At 44.7% G+C, this 12,208-nt stretch overlaps 1 protein-coding gene across 7 annotated transcripts in view; it reads left to right on the top strand.

The window, feature by feature from the left end:
• SH2D4A (SH2 domain containing 4A) overlaps positions 1 to 12,208 on the top strand; it is a 57,041-nt gene that overhangs the window by 10,836 nt on the left and 33,997 nt on the right. For all 7 annotated transcript variants that reach the window (XM_047717265.1, XM_047717266.1, XM_047717263.1 and 4 more), the window contains exons 3-4: positions 7,115 to 7,274; positions 8,882 to 9,056. In XM_047717265.1, coding sequence (XP_047573221.1) covers positions 7,115 to 7,274; positions 8,882 to 9,056 — 335 coding nt within the window. The remainder of the gene's footprint in view (positions 1 to 7,114; positions 7,275 to 8,881; positions 9,057 to 12,208) is intronic.

The following is a 12,208-nucleotide window of genomic DNA, read 5'->3' as shown; positions in this document are numbered from 1 at the left end:
GTAACCTGGAGGTGGGGTTGAGAGGCTCAGAGACTCCTTTGAAAATTTAGCAAGAGCTTGGATCAGGGAAAATGCACGCTACACTGACAACATTTGGTGTATAGTTTCACAATGTTCACAGTCTCCCTAAATCTTGTTCACAGATCAGGTTCACAGATCCTAGGTTAAGGTCCCTGTGTTATCTCCCTGCGGTACCACTTCTACATTTTTTTGTTTTGGTTTTGTTTGTTTGTTTGTTTGTTTTTTAGAGAGAGAGCATGAGTGGTGGTGGGCAGCAGGGGATGAGGGTTGCAATGGACAGAGGAAGAGGATGAGAGAATCCCAGGCAAGCTCTGTGCTCAGTGTGGACGCAGACACAATTCTATGACCATGACCCTGAGATCACCACCTGAGCCAAAATCAAGAGTCAGACGCCCAACCAACTGAGCCAGCCCGGAGGCTTCTGCTTCTACTTTTTAGGGTTAAACACCACCTATATGCCAGCCACGCTCAAAGCCATACTGCCAAACCAGGCCTTTCACCTGCTTCGGCCTCAGTGTCCATTCCGTTAATCAGTGTTCCCATTCATATGACCCATAAGCTCGTCAGTGTCACCTCCGTCCTCCTCACCACCCCCAGGCCTGACCCTGCCTCTCATTCTCTGTTATAATCAGTGGCACTGCTTTTTTCCCCTTGTCACTACAGCCAGAAACCTGGAAGCCACACAGCTAGTCACCGAACCCATAGATTTTATGTCATTTGTTCCTTTGCCTAGAGCTTTTCCCTTACCAAGGTTCTGGTCTGTTAGGATGTGCCAGACATAAGCATTATATTTATGCTATTTCATTTAAACCTCACAAGAATCTGGGATGGTACGTGTTGTCGCCTTTCTTCTTATAAATAAGGAAACAAACGGGGAAGGTCATTTATATGGTTACTGTTATTTGAACCCAGGTCCAGATCTACTACTCCAACTCTGTTCTGAACCACTGGTTCTGGCCTTGTCTCCTGCCCTCCCCTAACTCTGAGCTTGATAGCTTACCTGGGCTTATCTTCTTCCCTGGTGAGCACCTGCAGGATAATTATGGATCTCTTCTTCCTGTTCACCTTCCTGAGCCCCTGTAAGCTGGTCTCCTCTCCTGACTCAAGTTCTCACTTGTCCGTAGCACCACCTGCTTTCCTGGGCTATAGCCCAAGCACCATGCAGGTTCTCCAGCTTCCTTTCTGTCCTTTTGTCTCTAAAATAAGCATAACAATTACTTAAAATTTGAAAGATGGACTTTAATATTAGCAACTATAAGATTACGAACCCAGGTTAACAAGTCTAGCAAACGATGGGGAAAGCAACAGTTGTAATTTCAATTTTAGGAAGTCCCTATGGGACTCTGCGAGCACCTGGGGCTGAGTCTCACCTTCTCCTGGCCTGTCCTGCTCTTCAGGGCCAGGAGGAAATGTGATCAAGTCCCCACGCCCAAGTTTGTGTGTCAGAGCCCTATCTACATTCATTGTCCTGGCGTACCTTTAGGTGGGTTTCCCTTTTGCTCTCAGAAGTGTTTCGGTTTGGACGATGCATTATCAGGCTGTCTTAAACACAGGTTTTGTAATCCCATGGACTGGCTTTGAATTCTGGTTCCAATTTCACTAACTCTGTGATCTTGGGCAAGTTAAATACCCTCCCTGAACCTCAGCTTCCTCATTGTAAGATGGGGTTAGTAATGGCCTTGGGTGATACTCTAAATATTTAATGGCAGACATGGCATGGCCATCAGTTAGAAGGGACACGGCTATCCCGCTTGCATCCTAGAGGTGCCACCAGCCTGGATCTTTTGGTTTCTGGATGTGGGGGTGGGGTTCCCTAGAGGAGAGGCCAGAGTGGCGGGAAATAGTTGAGAGGCTGGGAGTTTAGGCAAATATATCATATTTCAGCAACCTGGTATTGGTAGGTGCTGTTCTCAGTCCTGATGATACTCCCAATGTGTTTAATATGTAAATTTGTTAGGAGGCCCCTGGTGTAGATGCTCTGACTTCTGTTCAGTTTTTGGTCTTCTCTTTGTAGGGACATGGTATATATTTCTTCTCTCTCCATTTCTCGTCCTCGCCTGTTACTATGGCTATCCTTCTGAGTTGGATCTAGTTGGAGTGGAGACCAGTTACCGACCCTCTGAATGAGTCTTAGTTTGGGGAGAGCCCTGGGGTTTGCACTGACCTGAACCCAAGATGATCCACACCGACACTTCTAGTCTCGTCCTCTGCTGGGCCCACCATGTGAGGAGAAGTCAGGGCATTGCCTCATTAGAGATTGTATATGTGAACAAGGTATGGATGAGAGTCCGTACCTGCTTAAGAACTGCTTTGTGGTGTAGTATGAAGCAGGACTGCTCTACTGTCCTAGAAAAGTTGGTTTTAGAAGTTCTCAAGAATCCCTAAGCTAGCAAATATGAAGAATGCTGCAGCACGCAAACATGATTCAAGTACTGTGGGAGCAAACCTTATAATTAAATGGAAGTGCTATGAAAAGCTCCCTTTCTCACTGTCCTCTGACTAAAGAGTGCATATAATGTCAAGGTGAAGTAGACAAAAAAAGTCCAGAATGTGTAGATAGCATTAAGTTATAATAAGATGCAGTGCCTGCCCAGTAGGATCTCTTCAGTGTATACATTTACTTTGAGGAAGGACACTGGGGCCAGAAACGTGGGTAACTCTATCAGTTTTCAACTCTTGGCAGACAGGAGCTTTTCTTCTCTTCTTGTCAACATTTTCTTCCTTACCTGTTCTTTGCACACTCCCCCTGCCATCATTCCCCTGGCCTGGTCCCTGGTATCCTTCTGCTCTCTCCTCCCAAAACCCTAAGCGTCAAACTTTTCCCTGTTTCTTCTATTTAAAGAAATCTTTCAACCATCCTTACTCCTAAGCTGCCCTTTCTGTCTCAAAGGCCTATAATACAGTGCCTGGAACATAGCAGATGCTCAGTAAATTTATTTGTTGAACAAATAACTGAATCCTTTTTTACTTCCTTGCTAATAAACTTCCCCAGAGCACATACTTACTTACAGCCTCCATGTTTTACCATCCTTTCTGTCCTCCTTTTGTAACCTGTCCCCCACCTGTCTCCCTAAAAATACTCTCCAAAGTCAGAGACTGCTGAGACACCCCCAAGGCTCCCCATCCCCCTTTCTGTGTCTCCAGGGCATGGAAGCACCCTCTCTCTTGGCCACATGGCAGTGCATCCTCCCCAGGCGCCTATGTTATGTCATGTTTAAGAATCAGAAATTCTTTTCTTTTTTTTTTTTTGGCTATTTAAATCAGAATGTTCTTTTTCTTCCCTTTTGCCTCCTAAATGGAGCACATGCTTTTCCAAGGTTCTCACTAGGCTTCATTCCCTTTGCAATTTTTCTACACCAGTGACTTCAACAATGGCAACTATAAAGGAATTCCCAAATTCACTGTCCGTCTCGACAGCATTTCTGAACTCCAGTGCCGTAGTTCAGGTATCTATGGAAGCTCTCCATGTAGATTATTAGTAGAATTAAAAATTTATTCTTCATTTCCAAAACAGCTCAAACAAATTTATTTTCTTGATATTACTGTTTCTGCTTATTATGCTGCCATCCTCTCCATTAGTAAGACTCAAAATATTGGCATCATCTTTGAGTCCTTCCTTTCTAGCCCCCTGAATCTAACTGACCTTTCCCTCATTCGGGCCCCGGGTACCTCACTCCTGGTCTTTCACCCTCCTCTCTCCCCAATTCTGTCCTCACTCAGCCACTGGACAGCCTCTCCTACTTCCCTGACCCACCCCACATGCTGATGTGGCCGAGCACTTCCTAAATCCCTTCTCTGACCCTGGCACCATCTGCACAGCGACAGTCATGGACTCTTCACTGGTCATTTAATCAAGAAACATGGAACTAATATTTTTGAGCATTTATCACATGACAGGCTTGTGAGGTCTGACTCACTACCTCTGTTTTATCAGAGAGGGAGCTCAGGCTCAGAGAGGTAAGGTATCCTATACATGGTTACATAAAGAGTTGGTGGAAACCCTGGGATTTTAACACCACTTTCTGGCTTTATGCAGTGCAGGACCTAAGTTTAAATCATTTAGCCAAGTGTCTGGGAATTGTGCCTCGTGCCCTGTGCGCTCCGCCCCCTGCATGATCCTCAGTGCACAGCCAGACGACATCCAAAGCTCTCTTCAGCTCTCACCGAGAACCTGATTCCCTACAGCCCTTCCCTGATTTCCTTCTCTGATCTTTGATCACACCATCTTTGTGCAGGTCACCAAACTTACACCCTCCAAAACTCAATACAAAGAACTTCTTTTTTCTTCTGTGTGCTTCCAAAACGATTTCTCCATCCTGCAAATCTTCACTGGATTTAAAATCTGTTGTGGTTTTGGTGTATGTTCCCCTGGTCCTTCAAATTGATTAATTCTTCTTACGCATTCCCTTAGCACCCTCTCACACCCCCTTCCCCAAGTTGTATTACTTTTATAATTAATTATGTGTTCGATTCCTATCTCCAGCTAGGATATAAGTTCCCCGAGGGCAGGAGCTGGTCTGTCTTGTTCATAAGTGCTTATGCATGTCTACCTCAGTGCCTCACACATAGTAGATATGCAATAAAATTCATTAAATAAGCAGCCTGATGCCTTGCTCTTTCTCTCGAAGATGCTAGGTCACTTGTAGGAAAATGGCCACACCTGTTTGAGCTCTGTAGCACCTGCAGCATTTAGCTCATCCGCATTGTGCTCAGAGTTAGAAACTCAGTACGTTTTTGTGGCGTGAACTAAACAGGCCTGAATAGTCTTCCCCCATCTTGGTGTAAAATTGAGGGTGTCGGAGCTAACACTCATCTTACTAGAATAACTTCTCCAGCAGCCTCCGCTAAGGTTTTAGGGCATTGTGGGGGAGCCCTTGAAGGCCCTCCAACCTCTTTGCTCTCAGGTACACTGAAGAGCTCCTGAAGGTGAGAAGCGCTCAGCACAGATGTTATCGTCAGTGCCATTCTGTCAAGAACCCTTCTTTCGGCATCTGGCTGAATGTGACACTTCTCTTTTTTTTCTTGCCTCCAAACCATGGCTTCTTTACCTCCACCATATTCTCACCACTCCCTTGCTTCTAAAATGTCAAGGCTCTAGCCCTCTTCTTTGGCAGTCTTTTCTACTCATAGCACCCTCCTCTGTTCACAGGCGATCCTGGGGTTTCTCCCCCACCTCACCTTTCAAGGCAGCACCTTCTTCCCCTAAGAGTGATACCCCGGCCTGCAGCCCGCGGGGCTCCCCAGAGAATGTGTCCTGCCACACTGAGCAATGCTGCAGGCTCCCTGGGTCCTCCCTCTCCACCTCCCCTGGCCCTCTGCCACTCTCCTGTCAGGGCGACTGTCTCCTGCTATCAAAAATATGGCTAGAGAGTTACTTAGGTGAAGGTTGAGAGATGGACATAGTAAAAAATACTATTAGTTGCCCTGAGAGAGTGTAATAAAGGGAGTTTGATGAGGTATGACAGCTTTCCACAGTTAATGAGCCATTTGGCATCTCCTCACACAAGCCAGAGCTGGCCAGGGCCCATTCCCACTAGGGCATGCTTGGGATTGATCTTCTCTTCATACCTGGTGCCACGTTCACTGTTTCTCTGTTTGGGAAAACAGTGCGAGGTCAGCTGCTTTCTGGATGATACATTTGACTCCTCTTAGAGTGAAGATTCTGTCCCCTCAACTTCCCGCTGCCCCAGTATCCTATTTAGCATTTTCTCACGCTATAAGAAGTCTTCATTGCCCCAAGAAGGGTGTAAAGTGCCAAACCAAAGGACACATCTGAGTTTGAGCAGCCTGCTTTTTTAATGTATCCTGGGGCGACAGTAGGAAGTAGGTTAATAATTCACTGGACAGAAGATGCTTTAATTGGAAACCTTCTACCTAATGTACAAAGATGAGACACAATCCCAGTGTGGATTTCTAACCTCTAAGCACATGTGTTGCATCAGGTGCCCTCTTACCCACACTCAACACTACTGGCCAGTTTGGGGTTCTTAGGGCCCAGGGATCTTGACCACAATATGGACCATAATGGCCCTCGGTAGATCTGCCTGGCGGCTTTTAGATTTAGGGACTGCCCCTCTTGGCTTCTCCTGGGTGTGTTTCCACATAACCCTGGGTTCAGGGAGCATGACCTGTGTGGCTGTCTCTGGAGTCCAGGAACTAGAATGTAATACAACCCCTGTGACCAATTGTAAACAAGGGCCATTTAAGTAGCTTCACTAAGTATCACACTACCAGTAGTATTATCTTCTCACAAGTTGGTGTGAATCTCTGAGGAGCCCTAGAAGTAAATAGGATGATGGTAGCACTTAACCTCTCATGAACTCCTATTATGGGGCAGGCACTGAGGGAAAGAGCTGGTATAGCCTGCTCCCGATGGCAGTCCTGCATTGTTGGTGGTCGGTCATATTCCCATTTTGCAGATGAGGAAACTGAGGCTCAGAAAAATTAATTTGTCCAAGTCACACAGCTAGTAAGTGGTAGGACTAGGATTTAAACTAAAGCCAGTCCAATTCTAGAATGGAAGTACCAAACCCTGGAAAAGCTGTGTACTTAAGGGGTTCAAGAAGATTCTCAGACCTTAGAGATTCTGATATCAGATGTTAGCACAAACTGCATGCTTTCTCCCCATCTCTCCTACTTTAATTACAAAATGGACACATTAAAAAATCATATTCATATTTTTTTAAAGATTTTATTTACTTGAGAAAGAGAGTATGAGCGAGAGCAAGAGAAAGTGCACGGTTGGAGAGAGGGGGAAAGAGAGAGGGAGAGAGAGAAGCAGACTCCCCGCTGAACAGGGAACCCAACAAGGGGCTCAATCCCAGGACCCTGGAATCATGACCCGAGCTGAAGGCAGACGCTCGGCCACCCAGGCACCCTCATATTTATATTTTAAAAAAACATTGCTGTAGCTGCCATCCTCTGCTACCACCTCCATTGCTCCCTGGGACTGCTGCTTGTTCCTGAGGAGACTGGAAGTGCTTTGTCTCATCTAATCTTTTTTTCTTGAAGACCCTAAATACTTTAATGATGGCAAACATCATAACCCATGACTGAAGATATTTGTCCAATCCAAATTCTGTTTCGCTTACAGGGAACGGCAAATCTGTTCACTGGAAACTGGGAGCCGATAAGGAAGTCTGGGTCTGGGTGATGGGCGAACACCATCTTGATAAACCCTACGACGTGCTCTGTAATGAGATTATTGCTGAGAGGGCCCAGCTGAAAGCCAAGCAGGAAGCGGAAGAGCTCAGGTATGCCATCTGCAAGCCAGTGAGAGGCTGGCCGGATTATAAAATGATGCAAAGATGCCTCTTTTTCAGAGTATCTGGAGGGAGAGTGGGGTGGATCTGAGAGTTACAAAAGTCACTGTAGATCTCTCCGGCAAGTCTCTTTACACTTTTGGGGCTCCCTTCCTTCCCTCAATGCGATCAGATCAGCTGTTTCACTTCCTCACTTGCCATCTGATTTGGTCTGGCTGAGGTTTCCTGTGTGATCCCTGGCTTCCCTAGAGTCGTGCCAAAGCACTGAAGCGGACACAGCTGAGCATCAGGAATGTAAGTGAGAAATGCAATGACTGTTTAAGCTTTGGGCCTTCCAGCAAGATTGTTCACAGGGGGCCGCTGAGCGAGCAGGCCTTCCAGGTGCTTCCACCACTCTAGGTGGTGGGAATTCAAGGATGAACAAGAAGCTTCTAGGAGGAGGAGGAGAAACAGGCAGTTACACAACTAACTTCTGCTGATACAGGCTGTGATACATGCTACAGCTACAAGCGGAGCATTAACTGAGCCCAATATTCCGATCCAGAAAAGAGGTAAAATCTGAATTGAACCTTGAAAGATAAGTAGAGTTTTCCAGCTGCAGAATATCAGGAAGGAAATTGCAAGCAGAGGGCATGATCAAAACCCCTAGTTCTGAATATGTCTCGTTCTTTGGGTGATGATGACTTCTGAATGTTTGAGGTGTACGTGGGCAAGTAGCAGGAGAGAGGGGGCCATGCTCTAAAGTGCCTTGAAAGCCAGATTTAGGACTTTGGACCTTGATCTGTGGACACTAGAGGTTTGAATAAGGAAGTGACATGATCGCCTGCAAAAATAGGAAGGTAATTTGGCTGGTCTCAGTGAGGCAGGGGATGGATTCCCCTCTGTTGGGGGCCCAGGGTGACTTCTGTGAAGGCTGTCACCCTGTGAGTAGGGACAGCCCTCTCTGAGCTGATGAGATAGCAGCAGACATATGGACCTGGGTTCAGGTCCCAAGGGTCGCTGACACTCCTGTGACCCCCTCCGGTAACTCAAACCATAAAAGGGCGTACAGAGATAAAGGAAGTGTGAGCTGCGCATCCTAGGAAGGCAGTGTGCCCCAGCAGTTTAGCTTCTGAACGGAAGTTGGGCAGACCCGGGTTCAAATCCTAGCTGCGCCACAGTGTGGCCTTGGATAAATAATATAACTATTTTGAGCTTCTTGCAAGTAAGCAAGGATAACAAGCCCTTCTTACGGGGTTATGATGAGGAATAAGTTAATGTCTTTTCTTTTTTTAAGATGCTATTAATTTGAGAGCGAGAGCAAGAGAGTGTGCCCAAGCAGAGGGGTAAGCGGACTCCGCACTGAGCACAGAGCCCGGCACTGGGCTCAATCTCACAAGAGGAGTCGAAACCAAGAGACAGATGCTTAGCCAACTGAGCCACCCAGGTGCCCCTAAGTTAATGTCTTTAAATATTCGCACAGGGCTTAGCATATTGTAAGAACTCGGTAAATGGTATCTGTTACTGTTTTTCACATGATTTGAATATAGGCATCTGCTTTGGAAAAGCTATCCATGTTGGAGAATGTTTTTGATAATTCCACATTTGTTTCTCTTCAGAAAAACTCAGTCCAAAGAATTCGCCAATAACTTGAAAATGAAATCACAATATTGTGATCTGCAAGCACCAGATACCCAGGAGACTCAGAATATCTGTAAGAAAGCAGCAACAGAAGAGGAAGAACTGGGGAAGGGCTCTAGACCAGCACCACTCCTTGAAGAAGAGAAAATTCCGGTGAGTCTTTCATATGTATAAATACGCAGAATTTAATAGCTAGGGAAATTAAAGAATTGGGAACAATGAGATGAATGTAGTCAAACATCAGGATCACAAACTTCTCTGGGAAAAATCCCTCTGACCTTGGGCGCCTGGGTGGCTCAGTGGGTTAAGCCGCTGCCTTCGGCTCAGGTCATGATCTCAGGGTCCTGGGATCGAGTCCCGCATCGGGCTCTCTGCTCAGCAGGGAGCCTGCTTCCCTCTCTCTCTCTCTCTCTGCCTGCCTCTCTGTCTACTTGTGATCTCTCTCTGTCAAATAAATAAATAAAATCTTTAAAAAAAAAAAAAAATCCCTCCGACCTTGAAGGCGCTGATGTTCACTTCATTTTGGGGAATTTGGGTCACCTGCTACTTCACAAGAAAGGGTAAAACACTCCTTTTTCATGGGACCGAAGGTGTGAAGAAAGCACTAGGAATAGAGTTGTGCATTTTAAGATATTTTCAGGGTTTATTTCCCCCGTTATATGTCTTCCATAATAGAGGTTGGTAACTGTCTTTGTGAGGGGCCTGAGGGTAAGTACTTGAGGCTTCGTGGACCACACACTGTCACAACTGTACTCAAATGAACAGGTGTGGCTCCAGTGCCGTAAAGCTTACTTACCAAGTCAGAGCCTGCTTTGGCACCGAGGCTGCCACTGACTGACCCAGCCCTAGGAAGCTGGCGTATCTGTGAAGTAGATTATGTTCTGTGGAGTCTTCCCTGTTTTGTTGAGGACTACACCTCCATGCCTCTCTGGCTTTATAGATTCTGCCTGTGCCTGCGGGGACCATGATTTCCTCAACACAATAGAATTTTATAATCAGAATTGGTATGCACTCTCTCATGTTTCAGTTGGTTTAAAGAGCTCAGACATCATTTGCTGCTTAGATTATAGTTTGGAAGAACAATAAAACTATATTATGAAGTACCTTCTTCTGCCAGGAATTTAATTAAACTGAGAATTAACAGGGGATTTGCAATTGTTTGACTTTGGCTCAGGTCCCCAGCTTTGTGACACTAGTTGTGTGTGCTCTTGACCTATTTGAGGCAGTCGCACAGGGCTATGGTTATCTATCCTGCTTCCTTCATGGCGTTATGATGGGGCAAAGCACACTGCTGAATGTCTCTTATCGTTCTTACAATGACTTTATGACCGAGGGACTGTTTCTGTATTTGTCCACTTTACAAGTAAGGAAACTGAGGTTCAATATGGGTATTTGATCTGCCCAAGGACTTAGAGTTGACAAAAGACTGACTCAGGATTCAAACAGAAACAGGGGTCTGTAGGACCCCTGGATCATTCCTTAACTATTGCATTTGATTGTCTTATTAATATGAGGAATACAAAGAAGCTTTATAAAGAGCTGCAAATATAAGGCTCAAAATATTTACGGGTACAAAATTCTAAAATTTGGTTTATATACCAGGGTCAGACCTGGGTCCTTTCCTCACATGTGCAGTAAAGCATTCAGTCCCTCCCAGGGCTGCTTTGTATTCCACATTTAATACCAAACTCCCTCCAAATAGCAGACTCCTTTTCTAGCACCCCTAAAATGAAGAATAACAACAGCAAGAACAAAAAAAATCCTTCTTCAAAGCGTTATGTATGCATGCTTATCTTTGTGCCTGAATTACAATAGTTTCATAGAAAAAAGTTTTTTTCCAAAAGCAGGATAGAAGATTAAAATAGAAGTTAAATACCATGGTTATTATTGTTCTACTATATCATAAATATTATAGGAATTATATTTTATACACACACACATATAATACACACAAACACACACAAACACAGTGAGAGGAGAAGATCTCAAGATTGGCCGTTTACTCATTCATTTAAAAAGTACCCATTATGTGCTAGGCATTGAGATTATAGGGAGGAGTAAGGACAGAATCACTGCTGAACTTTAGAATAAATTGAAGGAAAGGACTGCTGAATGAACTTTATAGTTTAGAAAGCAGAGAGAGACCTCACATAACCCGTCATTTCAAAAGATAATGAGTGATCTCAAGAAAAGGATATGTTTCTATGCATCCCTATTACACTAGAATTTGAGCAATGGCAGGAAGTGCAGGGTGGCTTTGCAGAGGACATGGAGCTGCAGATGATGACAGAGGATTACCGGGGTCAGTGGTTCCAGCAAAGGGACAGCATGGACAAAGGCTATGTAGCTAGAAGAACAGGGGGCTTTGGAGAGCCCAAAGTAGGCTGTGTGGCTGCAATGCAGAAGGGACAGAGGAGAGCATACGATTGAGTGAGAGGGTGGGCAAGGCCAGACAGGACAGGGTCTTGGGGACAACTTTGTGTTTTGGCCTCTTTTTTCAAGAACAACTGGTTATTGCCAAAGATTTTTGAACGAAGGTTTGACCTGGTCAGATTTATTTTTTGAAATTTTTAAATTTGAACTGATTATTCATGGATCAGAGTGGGTGGAGGGCAAGCTTCCTAGCACAACCCAAGTTTCTAAGCTGAGACGCCTGGGATGATGTGGATGCTGTGAGCATGGACAGGAACCTCGGGGGGAGAAGCTGGTTTTAAAGGAGCAGAGTCTAGTTTAGAGATACCAAGGATTCTGCATGCCACTTTAGATGGTAGATATAAGTTGATTTTTCACATGATAATAAATTATATACAAGCTGACTTAGAGTTTGCAAGACTTTTTCTCATATAGTTATTTCATTTCATAATATTCCTGTGAAATGGAAAATGCAAGTATTTCTTTCATACAGATGCAGACTAATGCTCAAAGAGATAAGTGGTTTGCCCAAAAATCAGTTAGAAAGCTCTCCTTTTTGTTTATCTGCTTTCATTCTCATCATAGCCCTGGGGTATTTAAAATAGAATTCATCATATTCCCCCTATTTGTACCTTCAGATGAGAACTCTGGTGAGAAACCAAGACTAGAGCTTTGGAAGTCATCCGATTATGTTTCCAAAATGCGGTTCAGGCTTGCACAGTAAAGAGGTCCACAATTCATCTGTAATCTATTTTAAGTATAATATCTAGAAGGATATTGTCATTTCTTTAAACGTTCATTATCTGCACATGGCCTAAAATTTATTATAAAAAGAAAAATTGTTAAGCAGTTTTTATTGAAGTTAGTGATCATGAAGCTTATCTGAATAACCA

This window comes from Lutra lutra, chromosome 2 (genome assembly GCF_902655055.1).
Source record: "Lutra lutra chromosome 2, mLutLut1.2, whole genome shotgun sequence".
Lineage (NCBI taxonomy): Eukaryota > Metazoa > Chordata > Mammalia > Carnivora > Mustelidae > Lutra > Lutra lutra.
This window is presented reverse-complemented; position numbering and strand designations above follow the sequence as displayed.